The sequence below is a fragment of the Stegostoma tigrinum genome, chromosome 4 (genome assembly GCF_030684315.1).
Source record: "Stegostoma tigrinum isolate sSteTig4 chromosome 4, sSteTig4.hap1, whole genome shotgun sequence".
NCBI classification, from domain to species: Eukaryota; Metazoa; Chordata; class Chondrichthyes; order Orectolobiformes; family Stegostomatidae; genus Stegostoma; species Stegostoma tigrinum.
In genome coordinates, this window is record NC_081357.1 from 45,700,900 (window position 1) to 45,721,000 (window position 20,101).

The 20,101-nt window shown below is 38.1% G+C and overlaps 1 protein-coding gene across 2 annotated transcripts; it reads left to right on the forward strand.

Annotated features, from left to right (window-relative positions):
• The first annotated feature begins 1,458 nt into the window (after positions 1 to 1,458).
• On the forward strand, positions 1,459 to 18,859 carry tnfaip3 (tumor necrosis factor, alpha-induced protein 3). 2 transcript variants are annotated; one of them, XR_007247493.1, is made up of 9 exons: positions 1,459 to 1,709; positions 1,885 to 2,206; positions 7,614 to 7,804; positions 8,116 to 8,263; positions 9,228 to 9,398; positions 10,758 to 10,938; positions 11,531 to 12,086; positions 13,983 to 14,200; positions 15,147 to 15,253. XR_007247493.1 is itself a non-coding variant. In XM_048530332.2 (9 exons), exons 2-9 carry the CDS (start codon positions 1,900 to 1,902, stop codon positions 15,420 to 15,422), a joined length of 2,550 nt encoding a protein of 849 aa, XP_048386289.1. In that variant the 5' UTR covers positions 1,459 to 1,709; positions 1,885 to 1,899; the 3' UTR covers positions 15,423 to 18,859. The 2 variants fall into 2 exon arrangements, 1 of the variants encoding a protein (XP_048386289.1); XM_048530332.2 differs by having other exon boundaries at positions 11,531 to 12,588; positions 15,147 to 18,859.
• The last annotated feature ends 1,242 nt before the right edge of the window (positions 18,860 to 20,101 follow it).

The following is a 20,101-nucleotide window of genomic DNA, read 5'->3' on the forward strand; positions in this document are numbered from 1 at the left end:
CCTCAGAAGCTTTAGACTGGGGTCATAAATGATCTGGTTTCTATGTGCTTCCATGAGAAGATATAGCTGAGCACCTGCCAATGGAAAGGCCGTATACTGACAGAGAGGAACATTCACATTTGGTTCACTTTTTCAAATAGCAGCTAGCCAACTGAAATCCAGTCCAGCACACAAACAGCAGGAAGCATTATATTTCTTTTCATCCAATTCTGGACACAGCACATCGACATTGAGTAATGTGTTCAGTTCAGGGTGCAACAGCTAAGGAAAAATATAATGACCTTGATGGGAGTTCAGTGGGGATTTACAAGGATTTACTAGAATGATAGGTAAACTCAAAGGGTTAAATTATTTCTTGGGTTTTTTTTATAAGCAATTACATAAGCTAGTGTTTCATTCCCTGGAATTTAGAACATGCTGGGGAGATTTGATCAAAATTTTCAAGATATTAAGGGGAAGTGATATGCAGAAACAATGTACTGGTTGGAGAATCTAAGACATGGGGAATAGCTAAAAAATTAAAGGTGGGTCACTTAACAGTGAGGTCACATGAAAAATGCAGTTGTTGTGAGATAATCTGTAAATTTTAAAACAAAGTTTGATACATTACAATAGTTAAAAGTAATAAAGGTCATGGAGTAAAGGCAAACTCAAGTCACTGTCAACTATAGACAATGGAACAGTCCTAAGGGCTAACTGGTCCGATCTTCCTGTGGTGGGAAGAATTTATTCACATGAAGGGATCAGTAAATGGAGGAGAATTCCAGGTATAATACTATAGAATGATCACATTCACAGAAAGAGGCCATTCCATGTGCTCTGTCTGTGTTGGCCCTCTGCAAAAGCAATTCACTTTCTGTGTTTTCTGAAGAAGGGTCTAGGCCCGAAACATCACCTTTCCTGCTCCTCTGATGCTGCTTGGCCTGCTGTGTTCATCCAGCTCTAAACTTTGTCATCTCACTTTCTGTGAACTCCTGTTGCCATTTTAGTGGCAACAAAATTCCTGAAGCCATTCTTAAGCCACTTCAAATGATGCGATTCCTCTAAATGAATAAGCAAAAGGAGGCCAAATGCAACATATTGTATTATGACATGTGATACTTCACTGCATTGTGACCTCGGCTTTTTTTTTATCTGCCCCATATCAGCCTGCGTCCAAAATGAATGCAGACATTGGGAATGCTGAAAAAACTCTTCAGGTCAGCATTTTTGAGAGAGGAACAGAGTTAGCATTTCGAGTTTCGTAAAGTTTCTTCTAATTCAGATTTCCAGCAACTACAATATTTTTGCCTTTATTATGTATGTCTAAAATGAATGCTTTGGAATATTTAGACATCCTTTTCTTTAGTGTATAAAAATGTGATCCAACTGGGATTAGATTTTGTACAAGCATGAGATTTAGATAGACTGCGACCTGGGCTCTGGGGCTCCCTCTGTCGGTGACCAGGACAAGTCAGAGCAAAGTCTGGTTGGAAATCCCCGCTGGAAAGTCCCGGCGTGGTTTCCCTTTTCATCTCGTTCAGTTTCTGTCTTCTGACTTTCGCCAAGGGAGGGGAGATAGAGAGAGAAAAAAAGTGTCTGCAAACCGAACTCATTGTAATGCGAGTGTAGCCCAGAGCCTGCAGTAGCTTTGCAGTTTAAGACGAGAGAAGAAGGGGGTTCCGCACACTAAGGCCAGAGCGAGACTGGTTTGAAAACCCATATAACAGGTACATGTTGTTTCTGACTTGCAAGTAGCAGGTGTTTTCTGTGTGCTCTGTTTGCAGCATGCTTGATTTTTTGTTTAAATGTGACTTGCCTAGTTGCTTCATTCATCAGGAGCTGGCTGTTTTTGAGTGGACCAAACATTAATGTGAACTCACTGACTTTGTCTATCTCCCTCAGGGGCTGCTGTGGAAGATGGCAGCTGAAGGCAGTTTGTTGCCTCAGTTTCTCTTCGCCAGTAACTTGACTAAGACGGTGAGGCTCAGGGAGAGGATCGCCAATGACTTAGTCAGACCGGACTGCACCAATGGTTTGATACACCATTTCAGGAGCCTTCACAGATACACGGTGGAGCTGTTCCGATTGAGTCATTTCAACCTTCGTTTCAGGACTAAAATCCAAGACGCTCTGTTTGACAAGGCCCAAGAGGCTGCCCTTCAGCAAAACAGGAACCTTAACTGGTGCAGAGAGGTCAAGAAACTTGTGCCTCTGAAGACAAACGGTAAGATTTACAACTCATTTTTCTACAATTTTGAAAGTGGTGTCGTGTCTTTAATCTGCACTGCCTGTAAAAGAACTAGCATTCTGAAGAGGATATATAGTGATTGCCCAGTAGATTAATGGTTGGAAGATTATGTGCTTTCTAATACTTAATTTCAGTCCTTCACATCAACAAAATATCTGGATGCAGAATAAGGATTTAATCAGCCCTCATCGTCTATGAATATAGGATTGAAAAAGATAGTCACAGACTTCTAAATCATTAAAATGTAATATCAGCTTAGTGGATATCACACTGCATCTATACACAATGTTTATGTATCTATATTTGATGCTTAAATTAATTGAAGTTGTAGTAGAGTCTGTTTCCACATAGTGGAGTTAGCTGAATGACAATTAATTGATGTTTAATTTTTTCATTCAAAGTCAAATATTTAATTCTTCCAAATAAGGAAATTTTCTGTGTAAGTAATATCTTAATATCCAAAGAAAAGAACAGGTGGATTACTTCAGGAGCCAAGTACTGAATGATCTATTCATCTTAGTACAGTGATCCTCCATTGTAATCAGGTTTGATTTGATTTTAAATGAAACCTTGTATATAATTGTAAATTTCATTGCTTTACTTTGTAAGTAGTATTTCAAGACTATATGATGTGAATGTATGTATTTTGCATTGAATGTGTGCAAATAAAATGCCTAGGATTTTTTGAAAATGTGTTTCAGCTGGTGTTAGCTGTTAAATAGTTGTACATTCACCCAAAAAGATTTGAAATTTGGGCGGTTTCTCAGGTATGAAAGCTTGCAGAAATTGTACAAGGTAGTTTGCAATATTAGTGAAAATCACTACAGCAGCTGAATCCTAAATGTATTGTTCCTTAACTGTGGACAGATAATAGTGTTTCATACTGCTCACGAACAATACATTTTTTTGAAAGCAATTTTGAAATAATTCTGAAACTTGCTGTTGCTCTTTCATGCAGTTTCATTTTCAGTTTAAGAAGTAAAAGATTCATTATGAAAGTCTAAGCATTGAAGCCAAAAAAATCCTTCATGAACATTTATAGAATTGTGTCTCCACTGTGGGGAACAATATCAATTGTGAATTCATGTTTGTTTTTTCCATGAGTTATTTGCCAATAGAGAATGTACAGACTACATTCAGAAATTTAGGTATTTTCAGTGATTCAGTGCTGACGTGTCTGGGGATATGAAAATATTGTAAATGGGGAAGAGTGTAGGTGTCTGTTAAAATTAAAACTTCCCCTAAAAGTCCCAACAGCAATTGGTTGAATCAAATTTTACTTGTGTAATGTATAAACATTCCAAGTACCCAACTCCCCAACCACACCCACTTGGAAATTCCACTTCACAAAATAGGGCTCAGACAGCTACACATTACAAAAGAGAAATGGCGACTAGCTGGCTGACTGACTGTATGCTGTGTTAGTCAAATTGCTACTCATTTGGAAATTCCATAGATTGCACAGGGAATTTTATACGGCCCATTCTTAAAGTCTGAACATTGAACTCTGTGCATTCCGTGATGATTAATTTTAGTGCCCTTTTCAATGTGTACCATGCCTTAAATAGGTTAGATCTGGTTATAACACCCGCCTCAGTTTTATTTTCCCTTTCTTTTTCTTCCTCCATTTTCAGCTCCGCCCCACAAAAAAATTACAAATGAACTATAAATTTCTGTTGCAAATAGGTCCACGTGTTACTCGTTCTTCCACCATATTCAGTTTGACTGCTATAATATGTATTATGAGGACAATCTTAAAAATCATCATGTAATAGTAAAATACTGTGCATACTGCTATTCTGAAACAAACCTGGAAAACACTGGAGAAACTCGGCAGGCCTAGAAGGATTTGTTAGAGGAAAAGAGCGTTAATGTTTTGCATATAAAATGCCCCTTCCTAAAATCACTGTGGCAGTGTAAATGCGTTGGAAAACAGTTGATCAAGGATACAAATGTTACTATAATTTTATTTTTTTAATTCTTGTGGTAAACAATAACAAGCTTTATTCTTTTGTAAGGATAATTTCAATAAATTAATGAACTTAAGCTTCGTGCTTTTAAACTCCTGTATTGAAATTTGAAAATGTGATAGTAACCTTGGAATATTCACTAAATCTGGGCAGTATAAAACACCATTCTATTTCAGATGAACTCAACTCCTTATAGTTATAATTTTGTCCAAAACGAATTGGTTAAAAAATGAATAAGCTTCCCTTGTCTACTATGAGAAAACAAAATACTGCTTGAAGTCTGAAATAAAAGCAGTAAATGCTGGAAGTACTTGGGTCAGGCAGTAACAATGGAGAGAGAAACCAAGTTAACAATTCAAGTTTACATCAAAACAGAGATAGTAGGAACTGCAGATGCTGGAGAATCTGAGATAACAAGGTATAGAGCTGGATGAACACAGCAGGCCGAGCAGGAAAGCTGATGTTTTGGGTCTGATTTCTGAAGAAGGGTCCAGACCCAAAATGTCAGCTTTCCTGCTCCTCTGATGCTGCTTGGCCTGCTGTGTTCATCCAGCTCTACACCTTGTTATCTTACATCAAACAGTTCTAGCGAAGTTTAAGGGTCTGATTTATATGGGACAAAATGTTCCAGGTCCCAGAGTAGGATCAGGAAAATAGTGGGGAACAACACTGGGAATGCTTCCTGACACATATCCACCGAGAGACAAATTTTTGCAGGGTGGAAAGGAATCGCTGTGCACTGTAATGCCCATCAGCTTAATGTAAACTGTTTTCATGAGGCATTCCAGAAACATTGGAGCTGAAGGCTCCATCCCTCAAAGAAGTGGCCACTGAAAGCAAAAGCTCCTAGCAAGTGCTGGTGGCTATTCCAATTTGGCCTTGATGTCAAGACCCCAGTGGTGTGAGGAGAATCCTACCTGTTAATTCTGTTTCTGTCTTGCTCTCTGCACAGATTATATATATATATGCTGCATGCTTCCAGTATTTTCTATTCTGTATGGTGTTTTCAAAGCCGTCTTTCCAAAAGAAGGGATTAATGTTCATTATAGCTGCTTTTTTTAAAAAAAAGTGCTATCTGTAGAAATTAAAAGGCTGCTTGAATGTTTGGCCATGTCAGGAGGAATCTCAAAATGCACTTCTGTATTACTTTTGAAACACAATCACAGTTGTTTAGTAAGTAAAACGTCTAATTTGCATACCAGTTACCACAAATGTTGACCAGACAGTTGCAGTTACTCCCTGCTCCTCTTCAAATTATACATTTGAACTTTTTAAATATTTCTTCTGAAAGCACCTTTAAGTATGCAACATACTTTCAATACCAGTATTAGGTTTATTTTTATGCTCAAATGTGCAGTGAAATCTCATTCCCAAAGATCTGATTCTGGAAAAAATGTTACTAAATAGACCAAAACAGCTCTGAACTTGTTTATGTAGTTAAGTGTTAGTGAAATATCCAAGTGCTGTAACTTGTCTATCCTAAATTTAGCAAAGTTGTAAACGATGGGCAGTCATGTAGTTTACTTAATCTAACTCTGACATTAAATTCTGCTTTCTAATTTGATGCCCCAATGGAGAATAGATTGCTATGAATTATATTCACTGTTGGTCTGAACGGGTTTTACAGTTTGGTCCTTTTATCTGCATGTAAATATCCGAGACAAACATTTCCCTTTGAACACAACCAAGCTGTGTTTTGGCCAGTTTCATCTTGCAATAGCTTTTGTTCCTGTTCATGTTGTTTTCATACCTTCACACTTTGGAAAGCAGTGTGATGTTGTGAAATGAATCATAACTGGTTGTGCATGTGAACATTTCTGCCATGGCAATAAATATCTTTGTATTAGCTCATAGAATGCTTAGTGACAGGTAGCATTTTATGAATACCTACAGCCTTAATGATGTTTGATTTGCGAAGCAAAGTGAAAGACTTTTGAGGAATCGAGAATAAGCCTTACATCACATAATAGCCAGTGGATCTCCTTTTTTTGGCTGGGTGTGACACTAAAGAATATGGGAAGGTGCCCAGGCTTGCTTTTTTACCCGAAGTGTTGATGTTATAATACACCTCTGATGAGGTGGAACCTTTAACTAATGCTTGCTGGCTCAGGGATGGGGGCACTCCACTGTACCCTGATAACCCTCCCCTGTACCTCAGACACTTTGTTTTTCTTATTTGTTCACAGGATGTGGTACCACTGGCAAGGCCAGTATTTATTGCTCATCCTTAAGTGTCCTGAGAGCAGTTAAGAGTCGACCCCATTGCTGTTGGTCTGGAGTCACATGCAAACCAGACCAGGTAAGGATGGCCGATCTCCTTCCTAGAAGGATATGAGTGGAGTTTTCCTGATTATTGACAATGGTTTCATCGTGGTCATCATTAGACTCTTAATTCCGGATTGTTAATTAAATCCACCATCTGCATTGTGAGATTTGAATCCAGATCCCCATATCATTATCGGAGTCTCTAGATTAATTGTCGAACAATTATACCACTGGGCCATTGCCTCCTGCATCCCCTGTACCTCAAGAAGACAATGCCCGTCATGTGTAAGGCCTTGTGCATAAACTGTTGTCTTTAACTCCTATTGTTTTTAGCAAGAAGATGTAAATTGTATTTGTATAGTTAATGTTTTGCATTAATCCACAGTTTTTATGAAAAATCATTTTATGTTATGCTTTTCAACTCTGCATGTGGGCCTTAGTTGCTTTCTTTACTGTTTGCACTTCCACTCCAAAAAATTCACCAGTTCTAGTGTGAGATAATAGTCCTGTCATTCTGCCGAAAGGATCAAAGGTTTGGCTCATTAATGGAATGAATAACAAACCTGAAGTGTGCCTCAAATTTTCAGGCAGACCAAAGGGCAGTGAGATTTGGGATCCCAGTTGCTTTACTTTCAAAATATGGATTTGTCATCTCCCTTTCCAGCACCAAAATGAATGGCCTGCAGCTTGCAAGCACTGCAATTATTACTGGGTTACTGGAGTCTGACTGATAAGGTAGTGAGTGAGTGAGTTCTTGGAAATAGCTCCATTTTAAGTGATATTTGTATTCTATGAACAAATGTTGTTGTGTTCTCCAGTGAATTCTGGTAAATTACTTACAGTTTATATGTCATATTGTTATAGCAATGAAGTGTATTTTGAGTTTGTGCATTGGTGAACTAAAAATGTTCTGACCTTGTTAACACAATCAACAGCAGACTAGTTTTGAATGGTTTCTCTGACATAAATAAACTTTTTGTCCTGAACCTAGAGGCCATGCAAATTTTTTTAAAAAGTTTATAATCAATTAACATATTAACTTGGAGACAAACAATGACTTTTTTTTAAAAACCTAAGGGATACTGCTTTCTATTCTGAATGCAAAACTTCGATTAACTTTGTTTCTTTCCCGTTTCTATTTCTCCCAGGTGATGGAAACTGTTTGTTGCATGCCACATCCCAATTTATGTGGGGAGTTCAGGACATTGACCCTATCCTTCGGAGAACACTATGGGAAGCTCTAAAAGAAACAGACACCAGAAATTTCAAATTACGGTGGCAGAATGAATGTGTCCGATCACAAGAATTTGAAGCCACAGGCCTCCAGTATGACACCAAGGTAAATAAGGAATTTTCAGTGTTTACTACAAAATCATCTAGCTCAGTGATAACACGGTGTAGAGCTGGATGAACACAGCAGGCCAAGCAGCATCAGAGGAGCAGGAAAACTGACGTTTCGGGCCTAGACCCTTCTTCAGAAAAATATAGCTCAGTGGTAATTTGTTTGGTGGCAATTCCTTTGGAAAAAAGTTTAATTTAATTACACTGAGCACTGATTTTTGGTGACGAGACTGTGTATTTAAATTTTATGTGGTGATTTTGCTTTGTGTAATATGTTATTTCTGACAGCAACCCTTTTTTTTCCTGCAGAACTGGGATGAAGAATGGGAGAAAGTGGTGAAAATGTCATTTGTAGGTTCACATCTAGGCCAGCCTGGGCTACCTTTCGATTCACTAGAGGAAATCCACATCTTTGTTCTTGCCAATATCCTTAAAAGACCAATAATTGTTATTGCTGGTGAGTGTTTGACCAAAGTATGGTACTGGACTTGGGGGCATGAATGGAAAGTTTGAAAGGAAGCTAATCCTTCACTGGGTATTAATGTTTGTTTCATACATGGAGGATATAATTGAATGGAGACTTGGGTGGATGATTGTATTTACACAGCGGTCTGTTGTTCACTTTCATCAGAGTAAATGGACATCTGAAAGAGGTGTGAAGTGCCAACACTTTCTATTAAATGGTATTTAGGTGTATACTTATTGTTTATGTTGGCAATAGATCTAGGAATTTCATGTTTCTATTGCAATTTAAAACAAATTCATTTATTGGACTTTGCATATTTTTTTAAAGTCCTTTCTACATTGGTGGCAATGGTCTCCTTTAGAAAATTGACTCAGCTCCTCTGGTAATAATCCTAAAGTTAGCCAAGTGGAGACCAGGTTCAACATCACCCAGAATACCAGTTATTGGTTAGTATTAGGTTAAGAAGGGTCTATTTTGTGATCAGATGAAGACAAGATTGGGATTGATGTGAAATTCTGTACGATGAGTAACTCATGAAAGAAGCGGGCAAGTCACTGAAGGGCTGCTGATCCCATGAAATCTTGTATCAGGAAGACTGCTTGCCTCCAGGAAAGAAAAAATGAGAGTAGCAGTAATAGTGGTTAATGAATCCTAGCTCGTGTTCAGGATTCATTCATACTGCAGTGTCTGTAAAATCATTATATCGTCATCTATTCTAATGTGACTTGCAACACAACCAGTCAGTGAGGTTAGAAGTTGACGTTTTGAACAGAAATGTAATTTGTGTTGTATCCAAACTAACACATTTGCAGAGGCAGTCGGGGGTTTGCTATGTGTATTTCACCTTTTAGAAATTTCAATTAAAATCTCACTTTCAAAGCACAAAATGTTTTCTACAGAGTGAAATGCTTCTTTTAGAATGCTGTTTTTAACAAGCAATAATTCCTTTCAACAGACAGGGTGCTGAGAAGCTTTGGTACCAACTCGAGCTTGGCTCCCTTGCATTTCGGAGGAATTTACCTGCCGCTGCATTGGCCACCACAAGAATGCTATAAATATCCCATAGTATTGGGCTATGACGTGCAACATTTTTCTCCACTTGTTACCATCAATGACAGGAGCCCAGGTATCTAAACGTTATTTTCTGTTAAACAATCTATTTTTTACTTCTTAATTCACTCGCGGAATGTGAGCATTCCTGGCTGGGCCAGCATTTACTCCCTTTTGGATACAAAGTGTTTGCTAGGCCATTTCAGTTAAGAGTCAACTACATTGTTGAAAGTATGGACTGATATTCAGATCAGAGCCGGTGAGAACAGAAATTTCTTCCCCTAAAAGACGTTGGTGAACAAACAACAATTGACAGTGATTTCATGGCCATTGTTCAACTTTTCATTCCAGATTTTTGTTTATTGAATTCAAGTGCCATCATCTGCCATGTTGGAATTTAAACTCAGGACCCGAGGACATCACCTGGGTCTCTGGATTGCTAGCCTGGTGACAACACCACTCTGCCATTGCTTCATGCTTTGTTTAGCAAATTGTCCATTTCTTATTATTTGTAGCCACATGTAAAAAGTTTTAAGATCTGTAAATGGTGGGAAGTTAAACATAGAAAGTCTTGGAATTACACACCAACCCATGGGTTGATCAGGCCATTCTTTATTGTCTTGTTGGTATAGCCCCATTTTGGTCTTTTGATTTTCTCTCCCATCTTTTTCGGTCTCAACCTCTCCCCAGTGTTTCTCCTCTGAAGGAGAAAGGAGCAAACAGTAGGTTGTGACCATTAGCTAGGGCCAGTGTGAATAGCAGGAAGGGAGAACATTTGTAGAAGGTGACTGTGAGGTACGAGTAGAAGAGAACAGTAAAATCATGGTGACTAGTGGCTGTTGAGATGGTGATGTGAAGTGCATGGAGATTGGGGAAGGGGAGTGGTGCAGAGAGAGAGACAGACAGACAGAGAAACCAGTGGAGCTGCAAGGTGTGTTGACCAGAAGAATGCTGTGCAGGAAAATGTTATGACAGTCTGTATGTGGGTTATGGCACCTGAATGTGTGTAACTGAGCTTATCCCAAATTTCTGACCCCAATCAGGAACCTGACAGATTTCAGGACCAAGATGTCTATCACCTGACTCCATCATTTTAAAACCAAAGTTATGTATAGAATTTCATGATTGTAAGACAGATAATGGTGATCTAGCGATTTTCTTTTTTTTGTAAGAATCCCAAAGAGTTTTGCTATTTCCTGTTTTTTAAAGTAACTTCTTCCTTGCTAACAGCATTGCAGAGTACGCAATTGATACTTAGCTGGTCCATCCTGTATTATTTAAATCCATTATTGTGGCTAATCCATTACTCATTTGTTGCTTCCACAGAGTATAATTCTGAGCTGTAGTTTCCACAGGTTTGCACACAACATGAATCTTTGTTCCACAGGAAGGTGCTGAGAACAATTGTTTAATGTCAACTGTTCTGCTCAAACAGAAATTCGTGCTGTTCCATTGGTTCACAATGAAAGAAGACGATTTGAAGAGTTCACAGTGCACTTTCTAATACCGAAAGAGGAGGAAAATAAAGCCAAACTGCTAGAGGAGTACTTCAATCTTATTGAAATACCCGTCCAGGGTCTGGAGTTTGGTACCACTCATTTAATTAAAGCTGCGAGGTAAAGTAGCTCACTTATTGATTAGTTGCACCCTGCTTACTGTCAGTGCCATTTGTTGGTTAGAAACATACTTCATTTTTGCTTGTGACTGCATTGTGTAAAGCAAAACTGCACATTTGCCAACCACGTCCAGTCAGGCAATACAAATGGAACATCTAGGGAGTCTTAAATCACTGCTGTGGTGTCTAATACAATGGTTAATTTCTTGAAATTAATGCACAGCTACTTCCATCTTATGAGTTAATTCTAACTATCAAAAATAAAATTTCTCTTAACTCTTCACTCAGACTTAAATGTTGTGCATCAGGCTCTTGTGTACATTGTTCATTATTGTAGAGCAAACATCAGTTGAATATTGAAGCTTTTTCCATCACTGCTTCACGAAGGAAATGTTTGTTTTGCCAATTTTTTGGTGGAAAGTCAGCAGATTTACAGGAGTTAATGGCATGTTACTCTAGGAACACAACTGTTGTTTTCCAGCTGGCTCCATGGTGGAGACATGAAGAAATTCATTTCTGTAAGATAGTGTTTTTTTTAAATATGCAGTTATCAAGGCCTGGATTTTAAACCTGCATTAATTTTGTGGTTTCAGGTTGGATGAAGGCAACCTTCCAGAAGACTTGAATTTAGTGGAAGATTACTACCAGCTGGTGAATCATGAATACAAGAGATGGCAGCAGAATCCAGCTGAGAGCAATAGGCCTGCTCGTAACCAGATCCGAATGAATAATGCTGCCTATCTTGGGTCTCTCATTGAAGAAAAATGTGCCACGTACGGATGCCTTTTCTACTGTTCTGTAGAGACAAAACCGTATTGCCATGAGTGTTTTGAGCAGGCAAAGAGCACGAAGATGGACAGCAACATGAAAAATCGTGAGCAGCAGCAGAAAAAGAAAGGGTGCTGCCCTCCTCGGACTGAGCTGGTTATCACTGCGACCACACCTACAGAACCAGAACGATCATCTCGACCACGTTCGGCACCGCCAACAGCTCCTAGTCTTTCTCTCTTCAGTGAAACAAATGCCATGAAATGCAAGGTTCCCAATTGCCCTTTCACATTAAATGTGCAGCACAATGGACTATGCGAGCGGTGCTTTAAGACCAGGAGAGCTGTGCCAGGCAACACGATGGATAATAGAACTGCTGAGGTGAGAATGCCTTGTCACAGAGAGTCCAGCTCAGAGAGAGTGGGTTCAACCTGGGACAATACCAGGACTAAACAAGGTGCTGGTAACCTGTTGCATCAGGAGCACAGTCAGTGTGACAGATGTCACCAGGACACTCTGCAAACAATTAACGGATTGTGTAATATGTGCTTGTTGAGGACATTTCAAGGAAATACTTCATCTTCCCATGAGGACTCTAGCTCTTTCCGTTCGGGCCATGAGAGGTCACATTCAGACCCAAGCCAGATTATAAGGAATATGGGTCACCTCTCAATGCCTGATCAATATCAGGCCTCTCATGTATGGACTTCCACTGCTGGGCCACATGTTCCTCAAAACACCCAGAAGGGCCGAGCCACCTACATCCCTGAGGAACTGAAAGAAGGTTTCCAACCATGTAAGAATTCTGGGTGCCACTATTTTGGAACAAAAGAGCATGAGGGTTATTGCACCATCTGCTTTATTGAATATAGAAGAAACCTGGGTAAGTTGTGTACTCTTCAAGCAAAGTGATTCATGCCCTTTCTGCAAGAATGCAATTGTTGACAACGTCACAAGCTGACTGGAAACAAAATAGATTACCTTGATCAGTTCAGTCCTGTGATGGCTCTGTGAAAAACCTTCTCTCTAGTTTGAAAATTAGTCATTGCCATTATTGTCATGGCTTTTAAAAAAAAGCGTTTTGTCTTAAGTAAACTCCATTCCAATTAGACTGCCTGAAAGAGCTGGGCCCAGGTAAAATGTCTACCTTCAGTTGTACTTTTCTGCCATTTGCCACAGTGACTCAGTCATTGGCACTGTTGCTTCACAACACCACAGACCAGGTCCGATTCCATCCTCTGGTGTCTATGTGGAGTTTGCACACAATCTCCCTCTGTCTGCCTGAGTTTGCTCTGGATGCTCCAGTTTTCTCCTACGGTCCAAAAATGTGCAAGTTAGGTGGATTGGCCATGCTAAATTGTCTATAGTGTCCAGAGATTTGCAGGCTGGGTGGCTTAGCCATGGGAAATGCAGGGTTACAGAGATAGGGTAGGGGGATGTGAGTCTGGATGGGATGCTGTTTGGATGGTTAGTGTGACTCAATGGGCTGAATGGCCTGCTTCCACTACAGATTTCACAGCTGAAATTTTGATTTCTCCTGAAATTTTTAGTTCATTCAAATATCTTCAGAACAAGCTCCAAAAATATGCAAAAACCCCTCACTTTTTGATTCCTCAATATGAATGTAATTTTTGTGTTCAGTGAGTCTATCTGATGTCAGTAACACATGGACGTATGTAGTAATAAATGTCACAGACTCCAATAATCTTGTGACAGGAAAATCTTAAACGTTTTCTTGGTAAAGAAATCTTTAATGTTAGTCATTTTGTTTTTGTATTTTTCTGTGTGTGAGAGGGTGGGGCTTGGGGTTGGGAGGAGGGTGAGGGATGGTGGTGTGTGGGACGGAAAGAGAGGGCTGAGAGCACTATTTTCTGCTTTTTGGTTCAGTGTGTCTTCAAGCTAAAGGCTCTTTATCAGATTTTGGTTTTAAGAAGTGTACTTCAATGTAAAAAAAAATGTTTATGATAATAATGCAGGGATTAATTGTATTATATTTGATTTATGTGTAACCCTCTATTATCCAGTGAAAGATGTCGATCCATGGGTGTCAGTTCTGATACTGTATACTACAAAACATTGTTTTAAACACATTTCAGGAAAGAAAGGCAAAACAAAAATGAGTGAAGGGTGACAGTCTGGGGGCCATCGTTATTCAGAATTGACATGATTCTAATTTTTTTCATAATCAAATGTTGTACAGCACAGCATTTCTTGTGGCTATTTTTTAAAACAGGAGTCGAAACTGCATTTAATCATTTTCTCTTTTGCTTTTGAAAGATGAAACCGTTAATCAGAACAGAATACAAAGGAACATGCAACCTTCTCACCGGCCACCTCCAGCTGATCACCGATTCCAGAACATGGCTAGTTGTCGGGGTCAAGACTGCAACACATTTGGAAATAGTCATTTTGAAGGATATTGCCAAAAATGCTTCATAGATACACAGTATCAGAGATACAATGAAGCAACAGGATCTAGAGGCCATTCCAGCTCTGTGAGTAGCTTGAGATGTATACACTTAGAACCAGTTTTAAAAAACACTTTAATTAACATGTACCCTCCTAACTCTCATAATTATGCTTTTCTATATATTTTCTCTGTGTTACTCATTAGGTCTCCCCACAAAACCCCTCACAGCCAAAAGAAAACAGATTGAAATCTACTTATATGTCTGTCTCAATGTTAGCATAGTTAATGGCCCACCAGTTACATAGCTGAATATATAACTTGCTGTTTGGCAAACAGCGTCAATAGTCCACTTCTAATCAGCTTTCACAACACAGAATTTGTTAACTCCTAAGAATTTGGTGACTATCAAGAGAGAATAATACTTCACACTTCTGTGCTATCTAAAGGTCAAAGAATGTGACCAAAGTTCTGAAGATTTTTTTGAGTAGATTATAATCAATATGGTTTTACTTTGTAGCATAACTATAGTAAAGAACAGCTGAAATATTAGTGAAAATGGGTCAGAGAACTGAAATGAAATGCTATATGACTCTAAATGTTATTGTAAGCACATTCATGACATTTCACCATTTCACTTTTCAATTCTGAAATACTAGTCAGAACTTAGCTTTTGAGTTTCCTAGAAATAGAAGGATTTGGAAAGGCGACACATTCTGTAATTGAATCTTCGCCACCATATAAAGCCTTTGTCTTATGTCCTCTGTGACGTCAGTGCAAAAATGTTATCACTTGCGAGTTTTGAGAAGAGTTATCACTTTTTAGGAAAAGGAAATGAATCCCCGTACAACCAATGGAAAATGTATACCTCATATCACAAAAGAAAGGACAGACGGATTCTACTTGCCTGTGCTTTCAGTGCAAAGATTTAATGAGAGACAGAGAAAATGTAGAAAATGAGTAAGATTTGTTTGTGCATGTATTGCAGACTTCAAGGTGAAATGATTTGTTTCTTTAACTTGCACCTTTCATAGAATGCGTCACAACATCGACCTTCCGACCACAGTGAGTTGAGGAGCCAGAGGACTAAATGTGCAAGAAATTATTGTAACAACTATGTAACATCCAGTGACAGTGAACTTTGTTTAGAATGTCGGCGTAACAATCGTGGCACCATCCGGGATCCTCTCCTAAGTCACCCACCAAAGCAGCGTTGCCACGCTACTGGCTGTGACCATTTTGGCAATAATAAATGCAACGGGTATTGCAATGAATGCTATGCTTTCATTACCACTTATGGAAGAAAATAGATTTCAGTCCAAATAGTAAAAGCGGAGGATTTTCTGCACAAGGATAAATTGTTTTTGGTACCACTCTGAAAGCGTGAGCATTCAGTCTCAGATGGATATTCCAGTGCAGAAAATAAGGCTTTGTAAATATTTTCTATATGTTTGATTTGTAAATTTATTTATTACATTCATAATTTGTTTTTATATTAACCTTTACTGTTTGGTAAACTGTAAAACAAGCTATAATTTCACTATTTTATGGTAACTGTAATACATGTCTTGAATATAACTCTAATAATTGTGTTAGGGAAAAATAACCCTAAAATAAATTATTTTCAAAATCTGTATGTATAAGCAAATTTATTTTATAGCTTCAGCTGGTGTGTCTATAATATAGATTTTCTTATACAAGAATAAAAACTGATATTACTACAGATGATCCCAAAAGTTTACAACACTTAAACTGCACTAATCTCTTTTCTCAGTTTATTTCCATAGAGTGCCAATTTGAGTATGTTTATGGAAAGACTAAATCTTGTGGCCTAATTTTGAAAGTGTCATGATGCATTTGTATAAGAGGATTTCCTTATTTGTATTGTCTGAATATCTTGGCATAAGTTAGGCATAAAATCAGAAATGTACAGTTCTTGTAAAATAGGAAATGCTTCTTTGTAGTTCCTTGTTCATCAAGCACTAAAGAATAATGTGAAGAGTTACAGGAAGAAAAATAATAGTGGAGGTTTAACTAGTTCAAAGTTTTGTATTAGCTATTTTATACCCATACTTCTATATTTTTACTTGATAGTAGTCTGAGTAATTGGCATAAATGTATTTTAAAACATGCAGAGTTTATGAAGAGAAGTTTTATGGCCTGTTGAGTTAAGTGTGCCACAATATCCGTTGTCTCACATTTTCTGTGCCAAAATGTAGCCTGACTTTCAGGTCATAGCTGCATTAATATTTCTATCAAATGGGTGATAGAAAGTACTTTTTTATTGAAAAAGTAAATTGCAGTTGTAGCCGTAGCCCTAAAGAGTGCAACACATTCAGTGAGATAAGTCTCCAATTCCTACTTTTTTATTCTTCACTGTAGAGAACAGGGAATAGAGGAGAGGGGAATTGAACCCCTGCTCCATTAGTGTATTTGCTGATACTTCAATTTTATCTCTGCTGCTAGTCTTAACCCACTTTAAACAAGCATTTGTTTTCCAAGCTAAACTATGATGCAAATAGCTTCTTTCTTCTTCCAACTCTCAATCCCGTTCTTATTGCAAGGTAGTTCACAGCACAATGATTCCCCCATAATTCAGCACTAAATTGACTATTTTGCTAAGAAATGAGAAAAGAGCGTTGCTATGCTAAGTGAACCAAATGATTCTTGGTTTAATTGATCCACTTTTTGAAAGTCAGGCTAAGGGACATTGCAGAGTGGAGTGTTGTAATTTTTAATTAAAAATTTAACTTGCTCTTCATTCTTAGGTATAGATCAGGGTCAGGCAATTTAGCAATTGAGGCAATTGCGACTACTCCATCATTTAATATGGTTCTGGATAATCCCATCTCGCCCTCAACTCCACTTTCCTCTCCACTCCGTAACCCTCCAACAAATTATCAATTAAAAGCCCAACTCTCTCTCTTGCTTAAATTTACTCAATGGTTCAGCATCTGCTGCTCTCTGGAGTAGTGAATTCTTCATTCACAACTGTTTGAGATAAATAATTTCTCTGCGTTTCTGTTTTAAACCTGCTATCCCTTATTCTAAAACTGTGACCTGGAAATGACTAATATTGATGTATATTGAGGCTGAAAGCTGTTTGTCTCCCAAAACATGTGGCCAACCAGTCAGCAATGCAGATTGGTGACTGCAGGATGCCCACATTCTGTCTGCAAAAAAGATTCTGAGCTTCCTGTTGCCTGCCACTTGAACACACCAGTGTTCCCTGGTCAACATCTCTGTTTTGGGCTTGCTGTAGAAATCCAGTGAAGCTTAGCTCAAGCTAGAAGAGCAGCATTTTATTTTCCACTCTGGGAGCCTGCAATCTTCAGGACTCCACATTGAGTTCAATAATTTTAAGGCCTGAGCAACTTTTTCCCCCTGTCCTTACCCCAGCCCTCTCACCAGGTATTATCATCATTTGCACTGTTAACATAGCCAACCAGTGCAGCCATTGATTGTCCCAGGCTGACCGTTACCCATTCCTTTTTCTGCTGAACTGTTGTTCTCTCTCGGTTACATCTCTACATTTTGTTTATATATACCCATCTTTTTCCTAGCTACAATCAGTCCTGAAGACAGGACACTGGACCTGAAACATTAACTCTGCTTTCTCTCCATTAATGTTGCCAAACTTTCTGAGATTTTCCAACAATTTCTGTCCGTTTTTCTGATTTTTGTTAGCATCCACAGCTTTTTTGCATTGACTCTATGCTGTAATTGATGTGTATCTAATGTCATTAAAAACTGGAAAAATGTGTTCTGTTCCACAATAAACACACCACCCTAAATATTGACATTCATCAAGATGTATGTTGTTTGGCATGAGTAATATAGAGAACACCATCTCAATAAAATTAATGTTAATCAAAGTTTGCAGTTCAGACTTTTAACTGCCAGAAAGTTCATGCCTCTTTTATTTTTGAAAAGGCAGATAATTCAGGGAATTAGTTATTTCCTACTCAGGATAGAAAAAACAAGAAATTGAAAATACATGAGAGAATATCATAAGAATTGAATGGCTAAACATATTAGGATATTCAACAGAAACAACTTCACTCAAAGTGCGGTAAGAATGTGAAATGGGAAACAGGATATATACCATATCTTCCTGCCTGCCTTTATCAGAGTGCACGTTATCTTCAACATAAACTGTCAAAGAAAATGAGAGACTATGAAACCAAGTTGTAATACAGACTGTATGGACGACAGTGATTTAAGAAAGCAGATTATTGCTACCTCAACAACGTTGTGGGAGGGTCCTGTTGTACAATAACATTAGTCTGAATATCCAGCAGTTTTAGTTACAAACTAAGAGGAAAAGATTGGTTTTCATTTCCCTGTGTAAATGTTTGATATATTTAAATACCTGTAGGTTGAGTAAGCCGACTTAAAATGTGAATGATGCAGCATTCAATAAAATCATGCAACTACCGTTTTAAAGGAGCTGTTAAGGTGAACGTAGACAAATTTAATGGAAAGCCACACAAGCAGATTAAGGAGAAAGAATAGATTGTTATATCGATAGGGTTAGTTACAGGCTTATGCACAGCATAGACCTGTTGGCCTGACTGAAATCTTCCTGTGCCTTAAGCTTTATCTCTATAATATTTCTAAAATGACAAATTAAGGAGGAAAATATTTTTCTCAATTGAAACAATTCAAAACAGCATTGGTTGATTTTTGGCATGTTTAACCTTGAGATTTAAGGTGCATTTTAAAATGCTCAGTCGGGCAGTAATTGAAGAGGTGTTACCATATGTTTAGTTTTATGAATATTATTTAGCATTTAGTTTATTATAGATGGTATTCTCATTTTTGAAATGTTTTTATAACTGTATTTGAAATTGACTGTGCAAGTTAGCTCAATTTATGAACATCTTCCAATTAAAACTACAAATAAAGAGACATGCCTTCCATTGTGCTCAGTTGTAGGTGACATTTTCTGAATTTGTTCCATTAAATCTGATGTTTGTAATGTCCAAGGTACCCAGACAAGGTGCATCAATAACAAGCATCATTAGAAATTGCCTACACTTTACAAAAGCTGTCTACTTAATCACACTTGCACTCTTTCCCAAAGTCCCACAGTCTTTTGCCTCTTGAAAGCAACTCACTTTTAAAAGATACTGCTGACACTCTTTTCATCACCCTTCCAAGCAATGAATTCAGATGATATTTCTGTGTTTAAAAATATTCTCCACAAGTCACCTACTCTCTTTGTCAATTTATCTTAAATCTGTGTTCTCTGTTTGTTGACTCACTTTTCAGCAGAAATAGCCTCTCATTTATCCTACTAAATTCCTCAACATTTTGAACACGTCAATCTTCTTTCATCTTTACTATTCTCCATGTAATTCCCTGGTATTATTCTAATAAATCTCCTTTCTGCATGCTGCGAATACCTTCCATTTCCATTAAGGTTTTTTTTGTTCAGTTTTGGACTATGAGTGTCAAGCCTAGTGTTTACTCACCAAAATTAAATGTCCTTTATAAGATATCAGTGTCTTTTTAACCTGATGCAATCCATGTCAATGAAGATACTCTGCTGCCAGGCAGAGATTTCAAAGAATTTGACCTAATGATCAAAAAACAGTGTTTTCCTTCCAAATCAAAATCTTGGGAAACTTGGAAGCTGGACGAAGCAGATATTGAAGCACATCCTGGGAGATAGCGATTGCAAGGTTTGTGGGGAAGTCCTGGTGCTTTGTTTTTTGTGTTGATTTGTTCATGTTCACAGTAAATTTGTATATACAGTTGACTATTTCTAAGCAATTTTCAGACAGTTTATTGAGTTTGTGAAGGAAGATCCATTTTGAAATGATGCAATATTTAATTAGGCACTTTACCAATAAAGAAGCCAGTCTGTAGAAAAGAAGGACAGGGTTTTGGAGTAGTGAAGAATGCGTTCCTGATATTTTGTTGTCTTTCATAGCAAACAGTCTTTGTTCTTTCCTCGAGATGGTATAAAGGAACTCCTGGTTTT

Coding starts and splice junctions, on each gene's coding strand:
- tnfaip3 (XM_048530332.2), top strand. CDS start 1,900: ATGGCAGCTGAAGGCAGTTTGTTGCCTCAGTTTCTCTTCGCCAGTAAC. Junction 2,207..7,613: donor TGTGCCTCTGAAGACAAACG/GTAAGATTTACA, acceptor TATTTCTCCCAG/GTGATGGAAACTGTTTGTTG. Junction 12,589..13,982: donor TGAATATAGAAGAAACCTGG/GTAAGTTGTGTA, acceptor TGCTTTTGAAAG/ATGAAACCGTTAATCAGAAC.